This window comes from Narcine bancroftii, chromosome 2, assembly GCF_036971445.1.
Source record: "Narcine bancroftii isolate sNarBan1 chromosome 2, sNarBan1.hap1, whole genome shotgun sequence".
Classification (NCBI taxonomy): Eukaryota; Metazoa; Chordata; class Chondrichthyes; order Torpediniformes; family Narcinidae; genus Narcine; species Narcine bancroftii.
The window spans coordinates 13,560,829-13,582,114 of NC_091470.1; the positions used below are offsets into that span (position 1 = coordinate 13,560,829).

The 21,286-nt window shown below is 44.6% G+C and overlaps 1 protein-coding gene across 4 annotated transcripts in view; it reads left to right on the top strand.

Annotated features, from left to right (window-relative positions):
• LOC138753211 (ovarian cancer G-protein coupled receptor 1) overlaps positions 1-21,286 on the top strand; it is a 115,160-nt gene that overhangs the window by 79,978 nt on the left and 13,896 nt on the right. For all 4 annotated transcript variants that reach the window (XM_069915892.1, XM_069915894.1, XM_069915891.1 and 1 more), the window contains exon 2: positions 18,566-19,799. In XM_069915892.1, the coding sequence (XP_069771993.1) occupies positions 18,699-19,784 (1,086 nt within the window). In that variant the 5' untranslated portion in view covers positions 18,566-18,698 and the 3' untranslated portion in view covers positions 19,785-19,799. The remainder of the gene's footprint in view (positions 1-18,565; positions 19,800-21,286) is intronic.

Sequence of the window (21,286 nt, forward strand, 5' to 3'; positions counted from 1 at the left end):
CCCAAAAGGGAGCGTCTTGGAGTTGGCCACAGCGCATTCATGGAGGTAAATCTCCTGACGTAAGGGCAGTGAATCTCCGCCTTTACACTCAAAATTTTTTGACAGTATGAACAGGCCTATTGAGGCTGACCCAGCAGACCTCTCCCTCACTTTATTCCACATCAAGTGCTTATCTCGATACCATTATCGTCACCCTCCCATTCAACCTTTGAAGTCCTGTGGGGATGGGCGAGTGGCGAAGCAGCAGCTGTGGACACACTGGGAGCTGTAGTCGTGGACCTGAATGCAGGTGGCTCGGGTCTAATGGTCATTTCTCGCTGACCAAGCAGCAGTGAAACTTGGCGTCTACGTGGCTGGCGGGGATCCCATCTTGGCAATCGAACACACAACAAAATGCAAGGTGACACAGATCCACCATTGGCTCAAGGAATGTCCACACGCTTTTAGACAGACTAGACCAGAGAGAAGAATAGCCTGAGTTGCCATAGAGCTCTCTGCCTGCCTACCCACAACAAGGAATGCCCACACGCTTTTGGACAGACTAGACCAGAGAGAAGAATAGCCTGAGTTGCCATAGAGCTCTCCGCCTGCCTACCCGCAACAAGGAATGCCCACACGCTTTTGGACAGACTAGACCAGAGAGAAGAATAGCCTGAGTTGCTATAGAGCTCTCCGCCTGCCTACCCGCAACAAGGAATGCCCACATGCTTTTGGACAGACTAGACCAGAGAGAAGAATAGCCTGAGTTGCCATAGAGCTCTCCACCTGCCTACCCGCAACATGGAATGCCCACACGCTTTTGGACAGACTAGACCAGAGAGAAGAATAGCCTGAGTTGCCATAGAGCTCTCCACCTGCCTACCCGCAACATGGAATGCCCACACGCTTTTGGACAGACTAGACCAGAGAGAAGAATAGCCTGAGTTGCCATAGAGCTCTCCGCCTGCCTACCCGCAACAAGGAATGCCCACACGCTTTTGGACAGACTAGACCAGAGAGAAGAATAGCCTGAGTTGCCATAGAGCTCTCCACCTGCCTACCCGCAACAAGACCTCCTGGATGCATCCGTGCTCTAAGCATTGGCGTCTTATCATCTATGTCATTGTTAGGAGAAATTACAGGCAGGATGTCAGAGTGACCTCTGACTGTTGGACAGATCACAGGCTCATTGTCTCCAAAATGAAGCTCTGCATCATGCCCAAGAGGTGACCACAAGGAGCCAAGGCCACAAGAGGAATCAATGTGGCCAGGCTGAAGAACCCCGGCATAGCTTCAGCACTGGCTGAAGATTTAGAAACCAAACTCGCTGACCTACACTTTGCAGGCAGCGCTGAGGATGACTGGGGATGCTTCAGGGATGCTGTCCATTTATCTGCACTGAAGATGCTGGGGCCGTCTTTCCACAAGCTGGTTCGATGAGGCGGAGGTGCAGGCTCTACCACCTTCATGTCTTCATCGTGGCCATTAGAATGACCCATCATCTGCTGCCAAGAAAAACATCTTCAACAGAGCTCGCGGGACTGTCCAGAATAAACTGTGTAAAATGCAAGATGCCTGTCTGAGCACCAAGGCAGATGAACTACAGGATTAACTGTAGTTAATTGAAATTATTCTATGAAGCCCTTAACACTCCCTTCAGACTTCAGACTCTTGGGATTTCACCCCCCCCCCCCCCCACCCTCTCCCCCCCCCCCCCCACTGAGTACAGATGGTACAACTCTCATTACAGAGAAGGCTCAGATTCTGAAAAGATGGGCTGAACGCTTTGAAGCTGTCCTCAACCAACCGTCATCTATCAATGACGAGGCGATAGACAGGATTCCCCAGGTGGACATCAACAGCGACATGGATGACCTGCCAGTAGTGGCCAAAGTCACAAAAGCTGTCAACCTGCTACCTAGTGGCAAATCCCAGGGGCAGACGCCATACCTACAAAGCTGGTGATCCTGCACTTATAGAGAAGCTTCCCAAGTTGTTCCAGTCTTTTTGGACACAAGGATCCATTCCTCAGGAACTTAAAGATGCATCCCTCATACACCTCCACAAGAAGAAGGGGATCAACAAGTTTTCAGCAATCACCAAGATTCCTGCTATATCGTTCAGTCACTCAATAGGAGCTGGGCCTGCTGCCAGAGTCACAGTGTGGCTTCCACAATGGTCAAGAGTCGATTGACATGATTTCTGCCGTGCGCCAACTTCAGGGGAAGTGTCAGGAGCAGAATCGTGAACTCTACACAGCCTTCATTGACCTCGTGAAAGCCTTAGACACAGACGGCCGGCAAGGCCTGTGGAGGATCATGCCAAAGTTCAGTTGCCCCACCAAATTCACGCTAGTTCCACGATGGCCAGAGTGCTGGACAGCGGAGAATCTTCTAAGGCATTCCAGGTCACCAATGGCGTCAAGCAGGGCTGTGTGGTCGCACCCACACTCTTCAGCATAACATTTACTGCCATGCTGAAGGATGCCTTCCAGGACAGTGTGGATGGGAAGCTCTTTAACCTGAGGAGACCAAGCTGTTGCTAAAATGAAGAAGACTGTTCTGAGAGACTTCCTCTTTGTCGATGACCACGCCCTGTTTGCTGGTTCAGAGCCAGAGATGCAAGTCGGTGACAAATTCTCCATGGTTTCTGTTAACTTTGACCTCACCATCAACATTAAAAAGACTGCAGTCATTCACCAACCTCTTCCTCGTGCTCCGTTCACAGAACCCAAAATCACAATCCAAGGGCAGAAACTACAGGCAGTGGAGCAGTTCACTTACCTTGGCACAATCCTCTCCCAAGCCTTGACTCTTGATACAGGAGTTAACTATAAAATAGCAAAGACAAGTTCTGCTTTCAAATGGCTGCGTTCCACCGTATGGGAACATCGAGGAATCAGTCCAGCATCAAGACTGAAGGTCTACAGAGCCGTGGTACTCTCTACCCTCCTGTGTACCTGCAAAACGTGGACTGTGCGTCGAAGGCACGCAAGACAGCTCAGCCATTTTCACATGGCTTGTCTTCGCAGAGTATTCGGCATCTGACAGCAAGACAAAGTACCAGGCACTGAGGTTCTCTCTAGAGCGAGTCGACCATCAGCCCACACACTGTTGATGAGAGCACAGACCCAGTGGGCTGGTCCTGTCGTCCGTATGCCAGACGAGCGCGTACCCAAGCAGCTCCTTTTTGGGGAACTCCCTGCTGGTTGACATTCACATGGAATGTTACAAAGGCACACTAAAGGCCTCCCTGAAGTTGCCTTATGTAGTCACGATCCACCTAGGAAACGGTGGCATAAAAACCGCCCTAACTGGCGCGGCCTTATCCGCGTGGGCTGTCAGGCTTACGAAGCAAGGTGCGCCGCTCAAGCACAACAGAAGTGGGAGCTGCACAAGTCCAGAGCCACCAACAACTGCAGAGCATACGCACGTCTGCCCAACACATGCCAGGACATTCCGTGCCCAAATTGGTTTGACCAGTCATCTTTGGACACACAGCATCCAGTCTTAAAGTGACTAATGGTGTCAAGATCTCCCTCGATGATGATGGACAAACTAAGAAATCCCAATAGAACATGCATAGTACAGTGCAGGACCGGCCCTTCAACCCACGTGTCTGTGCTGAACATTAGGACCATCTCAAACTAAAACTCTGCTGCTCCCACCTCAGGGTCAATGCCAAGGGGGCATCTGCAGGCATTGAATCCCCCCCACCCCTGGTCACGTCACTAGCGATAAAAAGAGCGCTCTCCTGTCCCACATCAACTACATGTAGCCTCCTGCCAGCACCACCCCCCCCCCTCCCATCGACAGGGTTGGTCCCTGCCCTCCCCTAAATCGCTAATGCCCCCCTCTAACAATCATTCTGGTGCCGACTCGTGGCATCTGATAGATATTCCACCACCCCCTTCATATCCATGTGTGTGTGTAGAACCCCCTTATCTGCTTCCACCACTAAGACTGTTCCAGGCACCCATCACTCTCTGTGTAAAATATTGACCCTGCACATTTCCCTTACACCTCTTCCCTCTCGCCTTAAACACGTTCTCTAGTGAGTGACACTCTTGCCCTGGGGGGAAAAAGATTCTGACTGTCCTATCAATGCTTCATTAACCCCTATCAAGTCCCCCTTCAGCCTCCAGAGAAAACAGCCCAAATTTGTCCAACCTCACCTTTTAACTCATGCCTCCCAAACCAGGCAACATCCTTATAAACCTGTCCTCTGCCCTGACCAAAGTATCCACATCTCCCCCTGTAACGGAATGACCAGAATTGTACACAAGTATTTCAAGGACAGTGCTGTTATAGCACCAGTGACCCAGGTTCGAGTCTGGTGGTTGTATGTTCTCCCTGTGTCTGTGTGGGTTTCCTCCCACCCTTCAAAAAGCGTACGTGGTTGTAGGTTAATTTAAGTGTAATTGGGTGGCATGGGTGTAAATAGTTGTGTTTTAAAAAAGCTTATACAGCTGCAACATGACCTCCTCACTTTTGTACTCCATGGTAAATGAAGCCAAGCGTGCCATATGCCTTCCTTACCACACCCTGTCCATTTGCTTGCCATCTAGTTGTTGACTGAGATAATTTCCTCACTGTCCACTAACTCCATGGTAAATGAAGCCAAGCATGCCATATGCCTTCCTTACCACACCCTGTCCATTTGCTTGCCATCTAGTTGTTGACTGAGATCATTTCCTCGCTGTCCACTAACTCCATGCTAAATGAAGCCAAGCGTGTCATATGGCTTCCTTACCACACCCTGTCCATTTGCTTGCCATCTAGTTGTTGACTGAGATAATCTCCTCGCTGTCCACTATGCCACCAGTTTTAGTGTCATCTACAAACCTTCCAGACATGTTACTCAAAATGACTGTCACGAATGTCGACGACCAAACATGGCACCCAGGTACAATGCTAATCCGGTCTCCACCCAGTCAGCGCTTGAGGGCACAATATCTGTTGCACTCCTGACACAGCACTTTTTCAGAAAGGCAGGAGAAGGGACTGGCAAATGTCACGCAAGTTCTCTCATTTCTGCCTCCGTGGAGATCAGAATCAGGCTTATTGTCACGAACATGTGTCATTAAATTATCTGCTTTGCAGCGGCAGGATGGTGCAGAGCAAAACTACGAAAAATTGCAAATATGTCCACATCGAAAACAAGAGTTCGAATTGCTAAACCCATATTTTTTCAATTTCTCTGGAGTCAAATATAACTGATGTAAAAAAAATTATAATTAACCATTCCATATCTTACATTCGTCAATTTAGTTACACTGCTGTGACACATAACCTCCCATTTGTCTTCAGGAAAAATACAAGTTAAATCACTTTTCCATTTAAGCCTAGATTTCTCCCATTCCGGTTTATCCACACTATCTTGTAACAGTTGATACATATTCAAAATATAACCTTTCTTTGGTATAGAGAAAATCAAAGACTCAAATTTCGTCAACAAAGGTAAATTCATCTCTTTACCATAATTCTCTTTTATCAAAGCTCTGAGTTGATAATACACAAATAAAGAATTTACAGATATATCAAATTTCTCCCTCAATTGATTAAAGGAAAGAAACTGAACTATCTTTATACCCTTAGAATTCCATTTCTTTAAATGATTATTAAACATTGAAAAGGGAATAAGTTGATTATGGTATAACGGAATTTGAATTGATAGTTTACCCTTCGACCCTAAAACCATATTTCTTTTACCCCATATCTTTAACAAGTGTTTTAATACCGACATATTACATTCCTGCAATATTCATATTCCATTTAAATATAAACTGATGGACCTCAACTTCAGAAATACAAGCCATTTCCACCTTCGCCCAACTCTGAGGTTGGTCCATATCCATCAATCTACTAACAAATTTCAACTGAGCTGCTTCATGATAATTTTGAAAATTAGGTAATTGAAGACCACCCAATGCATATTTCCATGTAAGTTTATGTAAAGCTACTCCTGCTAATTTCCCCTTCCATAAAAATTCCTGTACTGCTCTATTCAAATCCTGAAAGAAACTCTTTGAAAATAAACAAGGTATCGACTGAAGCAAATATTGGATTCGAGGAAAAATATTCATTTTAATACAATTTACGCGACCAATTAACGTTAACAGATCTTTCCATTTAATCAAATCCATTTTAATCCTTTTTAATAAATGAACATAATTTAATTTATATAAAGATTGGTAATCTGCATTTGCTGTTACTCCCAAATATTTAAATCTATTTGACCATTTCAATTTTATAATATTTTTATATTCTGAATAGTCTCCTTCTCCAACTGGTAATATTTCACTCTTATCCCAATTTACCTTATATCCAGATAACTCCCCAAATTTCAGCAAGTAATCTTGCAAATATTTCAAAGACTGCTCCGGTTCTGTCAAATAGACCAACATATCATCCACAAATAAATTAATGTTATATTCATCATCTGCAATTCTCATTCTTTTAATCTTATCATTCTATCATATTGTCTGAGCTAATGGTTCAATAGCCATTGCAAACAAGGCTGGTGATAAAAGACAACCTTGCTGAGTCAACCGTGTTAATTTAAATGGTAAGTAAGTTTGACCATTTGTCACCACCCGAGCAATTGGGTTTTTATTTAAAGTTTTAATCCAACCAATAAAATAAGGGCCAAAATTAAACTTCTCTAATATCTTAAATTAAAAATTCCATTCAACCCTATCAAAAGCTTTTTCCGCATCCAGTGCAACTGGTTGGGTTGCTATCTAGTTGCATTGACCAATGTGTTTAATCTAAGAATGTTATCAGACGCATTTCTATTCTTAATAAAACCTGTTTAATCTACATGTATCAACTAAGGTAAATATTTAGCAAGTCTATTTGCTAATACTTTCACCATAATTTTATAATCTACATTTAGTAAAGAAATAGGCCTATACGAAGATACTTTCAATGGATCCCCATCTTTCTTTAAAATCACAGTAATTATAGCACTCAAACAAGATTCCGGTAAAACCTGATCCTCAGTTATTTGCTGTAGAACATTTCCAAATATCGAGGATAAATCTTCATAAAATACTTTATAAAATTCAGCTGAAAATCCATCATCCCCCGGTAACTTCCCATTCGGCATCTATTGTATAGCTTCTTTAATCTCCAAAATCTGTAAATGGAGCTTCTAATTCTCTAACCTCCTCCTCCCCTAAAACAGGTAAATTTAATTTAGATAAATAAGAATCAATAGAACCAGCTTCCTGCTTTCCCTCAGAAGTATATAATTGTTGATAAAATGAATAAAACTGCTCATTAATTTCCTGAGGTTTATAGGTAACTATTGAATTATTTTAACAGCATTAATAATTTGCCATGTCTGTTCTGTTTTTAATTGCCATGCCCTCTCACCTAATTCATAATAACATTGCTTAGATTGATTGATTAAACACTCATATTGATAGGTTTGTAGTGTATTATAATGTAGTTTCAGCTTCGCTAAAGCTGCCTTTTTATCTTCTGTAACATTTTTCTGAAATTCCTTTTCCAATTCAGTAATTTGTTTCTCCAATGTTAAGTTTTCCGCCACATATTGTTTTTTAACTTTCATAGTATAACTAATAATTTGCCCATGCAAATATGCTTTCAAAGCATCCCATAATACAAAAATACTACTTACTGTATTAATATTCTCAGCCAGAAATAAAGCAATCTGTTCCTTAACAAAAGTAACAAATTCTGATTTCTTTAATAGCATTGTATTAAGCCACCATCTATAAGACAATTGCACCACTTCCGGACTTGCACAAGAGAAAAACAACCCGGATTTTATATTCGGCTTGGGGTACTCTACCACGTAAATGTGCTGATACCAAAAAAAATCTATTCAAAAATGAATCATGTCTAAATGAATGAAAGGAGAAATCTTTCTCTGTAGGATTTATTCTCCTCCAAAATTCATTTAAATTCAAATCTTTCATCAAGGCCCCTAATTGTATTGCCATCTTTGATTTCCTTATACTTTTCGGACACCTATCCAACAAAGGATTTAAAACACAGTTAAAATCTCCCCCAACCAAAATATTTTCCTTGGCCTGATTTAACCAGAAAAAAGCCACATTAGGTGCGTAAATATTTAACAAAGTCCATGACTCACCAAAAATTTTACAATTCAACCTCAAAACCCTCCATCCATTAGCTTCAAAGGATTATAATTCAAACGGTAATTTCTTATGAATTAAGATCGCTACACCTCTCACCTTGGAATTGAAGGAAGAAAAAAAACACATGATCAACCCAATCTCTCTCCAATTTCCTATGTTCTTTTTCAGTCAAATGTGTCTCTTGCAAAAAAGCAATATCGACTTTCTTTTTTCATATATAAGCCAATACCCCGTTCAATCCCTGGACATTAAAAGTTGAAAGTTCAAATTAGACATTTTTATATAAAATAAAATATTACTCCCCTTTCTAATTCTCTAAATATTCTAAATCCTCCCCCCCCATATAAAAATACCACAAAAGCAAAAAAACAAAATTTTTTACTAAAAAGTAGTAACTCCCTTAAAATCTGGGTGTGGTAAAACCCACTAGTGGCATTTTATCAGGTCTCAGTGTCACCCACCCCCCCCCCACCCCATCGGATTTTAACAAAGTAATTATTCAGACATATTCAACCCAGTGATTCCAGTCCCAATGATTGTTCCGGGTCTTCAATATCAAGACTTTGCGTCAATTCAACCTTCTTTCCATGTTTCCCATTCTTTCCATTCCCATTTCTATTTACCCTCCTTTTAGGTGAAGATAATGGCGACCGACCATTTCCTCGTAAATCTGGCAACCAATTAGCAAAAATTAATGCATTATGATCATTTTCAAAAAATTGAGACTGAAAATTTCCATAAAAATCTTGAAGTACAGCCGGGTAACGAAAGGCAAACTTGTAACCCTTTTGCCACAACACTTCATTAGCTGAATTAAATTCTCGACGCCTTCTAATAATTTCTTGTCTCAAATCTGCATAGAAAAACACTCTGTTATTTTGAACCATCATTTGAGTCTGATTTTGCCGCACCTTCTGCACCGCAACTTGTAATATCATTTCTCTATCTTGATATTTCAAACAACGAATCAAAACTGCCCTCGGTGGTTGACCTGGAAGCGGTTTTTTCCTCAATGCTCTATGCGCTCGATCCAACTCTAGACCATCCAGAAAAAATTCCTTGCCCAGTACCTCAGGAATCCACTTGTTAAACAATTTTACCGGATCTGAACCTTCCATATCTTCTGGGAGACCTACTATTTTTACATTATTTCTTCGACCTCGATTCTCTAATGAATCAATCTTCAATAATTCCTTCTTCTAAATCCCCCAATCAATGAAAGAGACAGCCACTTTGTCCATTTTTTCTCTATTACGCTCTACTTGATTCTTACATTCAAAAAAAGCTTCTTCAATTTTTTTTAAATTATCCTGTACAGTATCTACTGTTTTTATACATCTACTAACATCACTTTTAACTACAGTCATATCTTTCTTCATAGAAGTTATCTCTTCACACATATTATTCATTTTAGTTTTCACTTCCATAAATCCTTGGTTTATCTGAGTAGACATCTGCACTGACATGTTTTTCATTTGATGACCAATCCTTCCAATATTGTAAATCCAGTCCAGGTTCCATCACTTCCCCTTGAGGCCTACCTTCTCTGGTCTCAGTCACCATTTCTTCCTATGTTAATTCCAATAACGTTGAGCTCTTCCTCCCCTAACGCAGTGGCTCCTCTTCCAGTGCGGCTGCGGACCTGGACACCCTTCGACAGCGCGCCGACCTCATCAACCCGCCGTCTTTCAGGCTCCCCCACAGCCCACACCTTTTCCAATAACTCACAGACCCACAATGCACTGCGCATGCCCGGCAAAGTCACCGACCACACAAGTGTGTCTTCCGACCCTATACTGCGCACCCCCGACCACCAGGCAATACTGCAGGCTTGCGAGTCTGTCCTCGCTCGGCTGTTTGGTCTTGTGTTAAAGTACAACTATTTTGGGAAGGAATTAGATTGGTCTTGGAAAAATTATTTAAGATTAAACTACCACTAGACCCATCGATTTTTTTTTTTTTAATTTTAATTTTATTTTTTTTTGGCTATATGGTTTCTTTGAAGGGATTGGGGTTGGATAAATTTCTAATTGCATTTGTACGTTTAGCATTATCTGTAGCATGAAAATGTGTAGCTAGTACTTGGAAAGATAATGTGGAGATTAATATAGTACGATGGTAGAATGAATTAAGGAGCTTGTATTCCACTGGAAAAAATTACATGTAACTTGCATGATATTTATTCCTTCTTTGTTAATATGTGGTCTTCTTATTTGGACTATATGAATTTGAAAATACTTTGAAATATTCTATAAATTGTGTTTTGCTTTTGTATTTAGCTCCCCTTAAGGGAGCTGGCTGAAGGGCTGGGAGGGTGGGGAGGGTTTTTCTTTATGTATCTAAAAATTTATCGCTGTTATTTGATTGTATATTGTTTTTAAAAAAATCTTTTAAATAAAATTTGAAAAAAATTGCAAATCTATGAACACAAGATTTCAAAAATATAGTGTAAAAACGAGAAACTGTGAGATAGTGTCTGTGGTTCATGTCTGTTTGACATCTGATAGCGGAGGGGAAGAAGCTCTTTGTATAAAGTTGGGTGTTCGTCTTCAACTTCCTGTATCTCCTTCCTGATGGTAGCAATGAGCAGAGGGTATAGAAAATTGAACATTGCAGCACTGTAGAGGGCAATATACCTAAAGAAAGCTAAAACGTCACCACCTCATAGTTTTTCTTTCATCCACGTGCCTAAAATGCCCCTAATCTACCAGCCTCCACCATCACCCCTGGCAATGCATTCCAAGCACCCACTGTGTCAATTTCTTACCCCTGCTGTCTCCCCTGAACCAGCCAAAGATTATGAAAGGGAGAGATAAGATCAAGGCAGGAAAATTGTTTTCACTAGTAGGTGAGACCAGAACTAGGGGACTCAGCCTCAAGATTCAGGGGAGTAGATTTAAGACGGAGGTGAGGAAAATCTGTTTTTCCCAGAGAGGAGTGAATCTATAGAATTCTCTGCCCAGGGATGCGGTTGAGGCAACTTCATTAAACTTATCTAAAGTTCAGTTAGATAGATTTTTATATTAAAAAAAGGAATTAAGGGATATGGGAAAAAGGCAGGTCGGTGGTGATGAGTCACTGATCAGATCAGCATAGATTTTATTGAATGGCAGAGCAGGCTCGACAGGCCGAATGGCCAGCTGCTGTTCCTATTTCTTAAGTTCTTATCCTCCCTTCACTTTGTACCAATACCCTCTGGTGTTTGCAACTTCTGTGCTGGGAAACAGCCATGGGCAGTCTACTTCATTTCTGCCTCCCAGAATTTTGTTTACTTCTATTGTCTCCTCTCATCCTTCTTTGCTCCAAAGAGAAAAGTCCCAATTCTGGTAACCTTGGCACAAGACCTATTTTCCAATCCAGGAAACCTCCTGGTAAATCTCCTCTGTACCACATCCTTCCTGTAATTAAGAACAAGAATCTAAGTGTGGTCACATTGCAGCCTTACCTCACGACGCTTGAACTCAGTCCCCTGAAGAATGAAGCCCAGCATCCCATGGGCCTTCTTAACTATCCTATCAACCTGTGCGGAAACACTGAGAGACCTATGGATTTGGACCCCAAGGTCCCAGGCCTGGGTGGTGAGGTCCCTTGATAAAAGAGGTTGCTTTCAGATTAGAGTACACAGAAGACATTGCGCACATCCCTGAGATTCCTGAGACACTGCCTCTTCTAGATGTCCTTGATGGAGTGAAGATCTTTCTTTGATTAACAATTAAGATGGAGCACAACCTTGATGTGAACATTAAATCTTTCTTTGACTGGCTAATTAAGCCAATTAAATCATACTCAGAAAGTTGACTGAATGATAAACGTTCTCAACATTGCACAATGACCTACTTTAGAAACTGTTATTTTGGGCTGATTGACCTTGACCTTCACTGTTAGTCATGTGGCCAGTCTTTTCTTAAGTCAATGTTATTGCCAAGTTTTTCTGCAGATTAATAAGGAATGAGCAGGTTCTTTCCTCCTTCAGCCCAATCCAGAATTGAGATCCAGCTCTGCCAGGGCATATATAAGAACTCCAATAGCTCAGTGGTTAGAGCATTGGTCCAGTAACCCAGGGGTTGTGAGTTTGTGCCTCGCTGGGACCTCCTCTCTATGAGGGGTTTTGGATAAAGTGGTGACTCTGTCTTCAGTAGACAAAAGTTTGTAGTATTATGTGATTCTAATAATAGAACCTTTCTATAAGAAATAGGAGCAGAAATTAATCATGGCTGCTTTTTCCCCATATCCCTTAATTCCCCTATGATGTATTAAACATCATAAATATATTTACTGAGGTCACCTCCACTGCTTTAATGGATTCTCCAGCCCCCTGGGAAAAGCAGTTCCTCCTCATCTCTGTCCTAAACTTACTCCCTTGGATCTTGAGGCTATGTCCCCTAGTTCTGGTCTTCCCCCACCAAAGGGAACAATCTCTATCTTATTGAAGCCTTTCACAATTTTATACATTTCTAAAAGCTCCCTCTCATTCTTCCAAATTCAAGCAAAGACTGCTGGAACCTCTCCAGGAACTTCTCGTTCCCTTGCGCACACATGGAAACCAGTGTGAGTGGAGGGTGGGCTGGGGACAGGCAGCTGATGCTCCCAGCTACCGTCGGGGCCTGGGTGAGCAGGTCAGAGGAGTTGGACAAAACTGGTAAACTATCCTGGCAGGACAGGTCACTGCTTCTGGCTTTATATTTCTCTGTCTCTGAGACTTACAGATGTACTGTATGTACGTGCACAATAGTCGATGCCGTGTAAAAGTTGACCACCCCATTTTTGGCCCAAAAATCTGGTATTTTCTATATCCCGAGTGTAAAAGTTGACCCCACCCCTAATTTTGGCCTCAGCCACCCTCCCATCCGAGGTCCTGACCGCTGTCTCTCACACAGGCTTTGGTCAAGAGCTCCCGGTGCCCTGACTCTGGGCTCTTACTTTGGCCAAAGCCGGCCGCCCATCCTAGCTCCTGGCCATCGTCTCTTGCCCAGGCGCCAGTTCCCTGCCCATCCGAGCTCACAATGCCCCGACCGTGGATTCTCACCTAGGTCCCGGCCGCCCGCCCATCAGAGCTCCTGACATCCCGACTGTGGACTTACCACCCAGTCCCAGCTGTGAGCCCGTCCATCAGAAGTCCCAATGCCTCGAGCGATGCAGGTACTTACTACGGTCAAAAGTAGTATGTGTAACCCCTAAATTTTACCCTAAAAATTGGTCCACAAAATCGGCTGTTACATATGTATAATATGGTAACTCTGGCCACAGAAACCTACAGGTGTGACACCTCATCACCTCTCCCGGCACCTTCTTTATGGAAGAAAAGCAGGATTCAGATTCAGATTTTTTTTTCGGAGTGCATACTGAGTTACTAGCCTGTATTTACCCCTTAATGTCATTATGAAATCAAGTGTTCTGGTTGTCAACAGGCTGTTTGTCATTCCCACATTAATGAAAGATATGTGGGGGTGATTTCAGCCAGGTTCGCAAAGCATTCCCATTCCTGATTGCAGCACCGTGTCCTATCCCCCCCCCCCCCCCCATCCCCACCCCACCGACACTGCCTGCTCCCGGCACCTTCTTTATGGAAGAAAAGCAGGATTCAGATTCAGATTTTTTTTTCGGAGTGCATACTGAGTTACTAGCCTGTATTTACCCCTTAATGTCATTATGAAATCAAGTGTTCTGGTTGTCAACAGGCTGTTTGTCATTCCCACATTAATGAAAGATATGTGGGGGTGATTTCAGCCAGGTTCGCAAAGCATTCCCATTCCTGATTGCAGCACCGTGTCCTATTCCCCCCCCCCCATCCCCACCCCACCGACACTGCCTGACCCGCTGAGTTCTTCCCGCAGTTTGTTCTTTTACTCCAGATTCCAGCATCTGCAGTCTCCTGTGTCTCTATCCCATTCCTCTCTTAATTTTCCCTGTGTTCTACTTCTCTCCCATCAATTCTACCCCTGATCCCTCACTCCAGGGGTAATTGGCAGCAGCCAAATGATCCCTGTTGACCAGTGCGAAGAACCATAGAACACCGCATCCCGGAAACAGGCCCTTCAGCCCTTCTGGTCTGTGCTGAACTATTATTCTGCCTAGTCCCATTGACCTGTCTCCAGTCCCTATTCCTCCGTACCCCTCCTATCCATGTACCTGTCCAAATCTTTCCGGCACTGTCTGTAAGGAGCTTGTATGTTCTGCCCGTGTCTGAGTGGGTTTCCCCAGGTGTTCCAGTTTCCTCCCACCTTCCCATAAAAATGTACGGGGGTTGTTGGTCGATTGGTGGATTTGGGCAACATGGGCTCAAGGGCCAAAAGGGCCTGATACTGTCCTGAAAGTCTAAATGAGTTTATTAAATTAACAAGAAAAGCACCAAAGGTATGCAATTAGAGTTTGCATTTGTTGAGCTACAAAGTATTCGTTGCCTTTTGATCTGCAGCACAAACAAGGCCATTCAGCCTTGGTATCCATGCTAGCTTCAATCAAAAAGCCTCATCAATCCAATCCCCTCAGACTTTCTCTCACTTTGTAACTTACTTTCTTCTTGAATACTCACTCAATTCCCTTTGACCTTCGTCTAATTAAATTCACGGCCACAGCCAGCCTCCATGGGAAACATACTTTCCCTCAAATCCTGGAGAGAAAATAATGTGCAGTTATATTTGCTATGTTGAAGGCAAGAGGGAGGAGGCTTGTGTTGAGCACCAGCAGGGATCAGATGGACCAAATGGCCTCTTTCCTTGCTATCATCCTCTAATCTTCCCTGGCAGTCTGGAGATGGTAGCTAAACAGAGGAAAGATAATTAAGATTAAAGTTAAAGAGGAAAGTCCACAAGACACCATGGTTGTGGTGCAAGACACAAGCGTGTTGGAGATACTCAGCCAGTCACGCAGCATTGAGAGGGAGTAAAGGGTGACCAACGTTACAGATCTGGGCCCTTCGTCAAGGCATGCGTAAAACAAAACAGGCAGATGCGTCAGGTTTAAGATTCCTTTAATTGTCGTGAACATAAAATACACAAGATTTTGTTTGAAGATACACAAAGAGGCTCTTCTAGCCCAGTGCCCCCTAGAGACATCGAGTGCTACTGGTTCCAACCACCTCCTCCTGAAGCCTCTGACCTCTGCACCTCCATGACCACTGCAGCCACACAGCCTCCTGTCCGCTCCAGCGGTGAACCCGAGCTCCAGGCGTCCGAGTCTCCTGCCTCAGCTCCCAGTTCCCTTCCCCCCCCCCCCCCCCCGATACGATCAGGAAGCTATTAGCGCCCAAGACCCTGAGGGAGGCCTGCAGGCCACCAGCGCACTCACAGGCCCCGGTCCCAATCCCTGGTTCCCACGAGCCAGTTGCCAGCAGTCTTTCGGCCCGCTGTGAGGCCTTTTTCCTCAGATTTCCTGTTTGGCATGCTGCTGAGGCCTCCCACCATGTTGGTAGGTGTTGGGTGGGGGGGGGGGGGGGTGGTGTTGATGAGCTCCTGTGGGGAATGGAGCAAGGTAAATATCAGTCAGAAATGTGGGCCATAGTAGATCATGGGAAAAGCTGTTCTGAAAATAAGTGGCTGTGTCCCTGAGTGTGGGAAATCGAAAGGCTGGAAGCAATTATTACCAAGGAAGTTCTGGACTTAATTGCTTCTGTTGAAACCTGACTGGAAACTGGACAAGAATGGGAAACGAATAGAACTGAAATGTTGGAATGTCTGTGCTAGTTCCAATGGGAACAGGGCTCGCTGTCATCTGCTGGTTAAGTCCAGCAACGAGTGAGTGTACAGCAAGGTCCTACAAAAGGTGTGTGAGGTGCACCTTGAGGATGGCCCTCAAGCTCTTCCTTGGTCAATGCCCTGGCAGGTCCAGAACCTTCTGAACAATGACCAAGGTTCAACGTCCCATCAAAAAGATGGCAGCCCCATCCAAGCAGCAACACCCCGGAACGAACTTGGATGTAACCAAGGCCAACTTTCCCAGTGCAGCGCAGACTCTCGAGACCCCTCATTGAAGCTCCCATTTCAACCACTGAAACTTGGTCGTCCTTTGAATTAACCTGCTGCTAACCTCAACTGAAGATGTTTGCGTTCCACAAGATATAGGAGTGGGAGCAGCCCATTTGGCCCATTGAGTCAACTCCACCGTTCTCTCATGAACTGATCCATTCTCCCATTCGGCCCCACTCCCCTGCTTTCTCCCCATAAATTTAGATACACTGTCTATTCAGATACCTCTGAATCTTAAATACACCAAACGACCTAGTCTTCACAGCCGCCCGTGGCAGCAGAGTCCAGACGTTCCTCTGCACCTCTGTTTTAAATGGGCGCCCTCAATCCTGAAGTTGTGTCCTCATGCCCTTGGACTCCCCTACCATGGGAAACAAATTTGCCGAATCTACTCTGTCCAGGCCTTTCAAAATTAGAAGTGCTTCCATAAGGTCCCCACCCCCTCCCCGCCAATCCTTCTGAACTCCACGGAGTACAGTCCAGGAGCCGTCATTTGTTCCTCATATGCAAAGATGGTAGCTCCAGACATTGAAGAAGGGCTCAGGCCCACAGCATCACTAATATGTCCTTACCTCCCATGGACTCTGCGAGACCGGCCGAGTTTTTTATTACAATCCCAGCATCGGCGGCCACTCATGTTTCACTGAATCCATCAGGCAGTGGATCTGGGGGTTGCACTGTGCCTTCAAACCCCTTGAATCCCGGAATAACGGAAGGAAAAGACTTTGCTGCCTCAGGAAAGAATGAGTAAAACCAGAAAGCTGTGCTGGGTGGGCGGGGGGGCGGGGGGGGGGTCCTTGTTTTCGGGTCAATAAGAGGAATAGAAACTCAGGGATCTATGACCACGCATAAGTAGATTGTCATACACATGGTACAATGTACATAGACACCAACATTCTTATTTGCTACAGCTGAACCGATACTTTATGAACGAAAACAAACTGCAATCTTATTCTTAACTTGAATTGGAAAGAGATAACAAATGCAAAAGATAGCTGATAAATATTCTCCGTTAGACCTACTTCCAATAGAACCATAGAAAACGGGCCCTTCTACTCCATGACAAATTATTATCCTGACAAGTCCCACTGGCCTGTATCTATATCCCATCCACATACTCGTTCCACATCCCCCTCCCACCCCTCTCTGTCTGAAGAAGTTCCCCTAAACTTTTCCCCGTGTCCTCTGGTTTATATCTCGCCCAACCTCAGTGGAAAAAGCCCGTCTACATTTACTCTGTCTACCCCCGCCCCTCATCATTTTAAACATCTCTATCATATTGGGCAGACAGTCCTTTTGTAGTGTCGGAGCCATCCCTGATTAGTGTAACGTGGGGATGGTTCAGGACCCTGATAGCTGTTGGAAAGAAACTGTTCTTGAACCTAGATGTGCTGCCCGAAGGGTGATTTGGATGATGGGGGTCCTTTATGATGGTGGCTGCCTTCCTGAGGCAGTGCCTCGCACAGATCACAAGATAAAGGAAGAGAAGTAGGGCATTTGGCCCATCGAGTCTTCTCCACAAATCCCCCCCAAGTTCTCACGTCTTGTTCCAAATTACGGCCTTTTCCCCATCTCCCTCAATACCCTGACTAATTAGATACTGGTCAATCTCCCGCAATGATTGCACCTCCACAGCTGTAGGTGGCAGCGAATTCCACAAATCCACGATCCTCTGGCTAAAGAAATTTCTCATCATGTCTGCAATGATTAGGAGGTTGGAGTCTGTGATCGAATGCCTTTCTGCATTCCTGGGCCTTTGAATTACTCAGCAGTGCTGACCTGATAATGCCCGTGTCTTTTAAATCCCACAAGCATAATGCTACACCTAAGGCCTTCTCCTGTGACAGCTCCCTGGAGGTGGTTCAATGGGTGGAGCTACTAGCACTTGGCTCCGGTGACCCAGGTTCAATCCTGACCTTGGGCGCAGTCTGTGCGGAGTTTGCACATTCTCCGTATGACTCAGTGTCACGCGCAAAGGGGGCATAAAGGGCCGGTATTTAGAGAGGTCTATGAGTAGGAAAATGTTTAGAGGGTTATGGGCCAAAATGGGCTAAAGGGATGAACAGGCAAGGCAACTTGATTAGCACAGGCAAAAGAGGCCGAAGGGCCTGTGTCAGTGCAGCAAAATTCCAAGCCTTTGGTGGTTTGTACAGAACAGATAAAGCACTGAATTTAATTACTGATGTGATTGTAATTAACTGGACACCAAGATTACTATAGATGCTGGAAATCAGAGCGTGCTGGAAACTCTCAGCAGGTCAGATAGTCTCTGTGGAGAAAGAAACAGTTAACACTTCAAGTCAAAGTCTCCAGTTAACTGCTTTACTCTCTGCAGATGCTGCCTGACCTGTTAAGTGTTTCCAGCTCTGTGTATACAATGGTAACTTGAAATTATTCACTGGTTTTATGCATTATCTTTACTGTTACCATGCTGCCTGTCTAAATTATCTGTTTCTTTCCTCCAAAACCCCTCCTCCCACCATCCCCACAGTCAGTCAAGCCTCACTGAAGACGAAGTTAAAAGAAAACTTGTCAGGAGAAGGTTGATCACATAAGTCAATCCATCCTCTGGCAGGGAGCCAGGAGCCGATCTCTATCAGGGAGTTTCTATCTGGCGCTGGAAGATGAGCAACTGTTTCATTGACCATGGGATTCATCAGGAACTGTTCCCCACCATCTATATCCTGGTCTTCATCATCGGACTGCCCACCAACCTCCTGTCACTGTACCACAGCTACCTGCAAATCAAGCAGGGCAACGAGCTGGGCATCTACCTCTGCAACCTGACCATCTCTGACCTCTTCTACCTGCTCTCCCTGCCCCTGTGGGTTCAGTACATCCTTCAGCACGACGACTGGATCCTGTCCCAGGAGCTGTGCAAGCTCAGTGGCCTGCTCCTCTACCAGAACATCTACATCAGCATCGGCTTCCTCTGTTTCATCTCCATCAATCGCTTCCTCGCCGTCAGCTACCCCATGAGCTGCAAGTCCATGCACACCATGAAGGCCGCCCTGATCATCAGCGTTGTCATCTGGATGAAGGAGATCGTGGTCTGCACCCTCTTCATCGGAACCAAGGTGCTCAGCAAAGACGATGAGAATGACACCTTGTGCTTCGAGCATTATCCCCTACGCAAAAAGGACATCAATTTAAACATCTATCGCCTGTCCATTGGCTTCTTCCTCCCTCTCGCTTTGTTAATCTTCTCCTACTGGAAGGTCCTGACCGTTGTCCACAAAAGCCATGGGCTCCAAAGAGAGAGGAAACTCAGAATCAAAAGGCTGGTGTCCGCGACCATCGCCATTTTCTTGGTCTGCTTCGCCCCCTATCACATTTTCCTCATGGTCCGCACCTTGTTCGAGCGAAGCTGCCAGTTTGCTGGAAGAATCTTTGATGTCTACCACTGTGGGCTTTTGCTGACGAGTTTAAACTGCGTGGCCGACCCCATCCTGTATTGCTTCATCTCCCGCAGCTCACAGGGCTGGCTGGCTAGGTTCCTGGACCCCTTGACAAGCCTCATCCGTTGCAGGAGGAGGCCGGGGATTCAGACGCTGGAGATGACGGTCAAAACACCAGTCATAACTCAAACGAGACTTCTGATCCAAGACCATGTGAAAGTGGCGGAGAATGGCTATGATAATGCAGCAAAGATCCAACTCAATAACTGCTCACAGAAGAATTTTCAGAAGCCAGCAAGCATGGATGTGTGAACGTTAAAGGACAATGTAAGCAGTGGAGGAGGCATCTTGCAAGCACTGGAGTGTGTGACAAACTGTGTGCATGTATGTGGGGTGTATGGAACAGACAGAGGAGGAGGTGGTTGAGGCAGGTACTATTGCAATGTTTCAGTGAAGAATTGGATCCATGGATAGGATGGGTGTGGAGGGATGTGGGCCAAATGCAGGCAGGTGGGGCTTGGTCTGGGTGGGACATTTTGGTCAGCGTGGGCAAGTTTGGATCGAAGGGCCTGTATCCCCGTTGGGTGACTGTGTATTTATTGCGAGAAGGGGAAAATCACGGAGTATTCGCACGTCTCAATCGTGAATGTATTTGCTTTCTTGTATGTAGAATACACAAATCGACTGCGCCTTTTGGCCCGCAGTTTTGTGCCGACCGCATAACCTACCTTGACAACTGCTGAGAAGTTCCACGACACGCAGGCCGAAGTATTCTGACCCTCAGATCACAAGGCACTCATTTATTTAAGGCTAAAATCTCATTTCACTCAATCCTGTCCAGGATATGGACTCATCAAATTTTAATTTTTTTTAAACATAGATGTTTAGCACAGTAACAAGCCCTTCTGGCCCACAAGCCCGTACTTCCCAAATACCCCAATTAACCTACAACCCCTGGTATGTCTTTGGAATGTTGAAGGAACCCAGAGAACCTGGAGGAAACTCGTGCAGACCCGGGGAGAACGTACAAACTCCTTACAGACTGCGGCGGATTTTAACCCGGGTCACTGGTGTAGTAACAAAAGCCTCTTTTATACTGTAGTCCCGCAGACATGACTCATCTTAGGAAGCCGGTTTGCTTGTTCATACAGAACCAAAAAAAGCCGGCTCCGTGAGTCAAATACACTCCACCGCCAAGACTACCTACCTAGATGGATCGAAGGCGGGCAAGTCTAGACCCTCCCAATCTACCATGCGATTCTTTCACACACTGCTCGAAAAATGGATGAAAGCTCTGTGTAAAAGGGGCTAGTGTTGCGCTAACCGTGCTGCTCCCATTGCTTTCTGCCTGAAGAAATTCCCCCAATAGGACGTTACAGCACAGGAACAGGCCACCTCGGCCCTTCTAGTCAGTGCCGAACAATTTTTCTGCCTAGTCCCACTGACCTGCCCCCCAGTCCATGCCCCTCCCATCCATGCACCTGTCCACATTCTTCTTTCTTTATAAAATATTTATATTGATTTTAATAAAGAACATATAAATAGTACAATTCAATTAGATGATAAGGGTAGTTACACAAGATTAGTAAAACAATCAGTATATCAAAAAAATACATAAGGTGTAGATCATATCCATATTTCCTATTACAAGTGCTATATAGTTTTATTAAAAAAACAAATAACAAAAAAAGGAAAGAGTAAAAGGAGAGACAAAAGGAAAACTCAAATCCCATGCCTGACAGCATTGCCAGATGCTACATTTAGAAACATAGAAGATAGAAGCAGGAGTAGGTCATTCGACCCTTCGAGCCTGC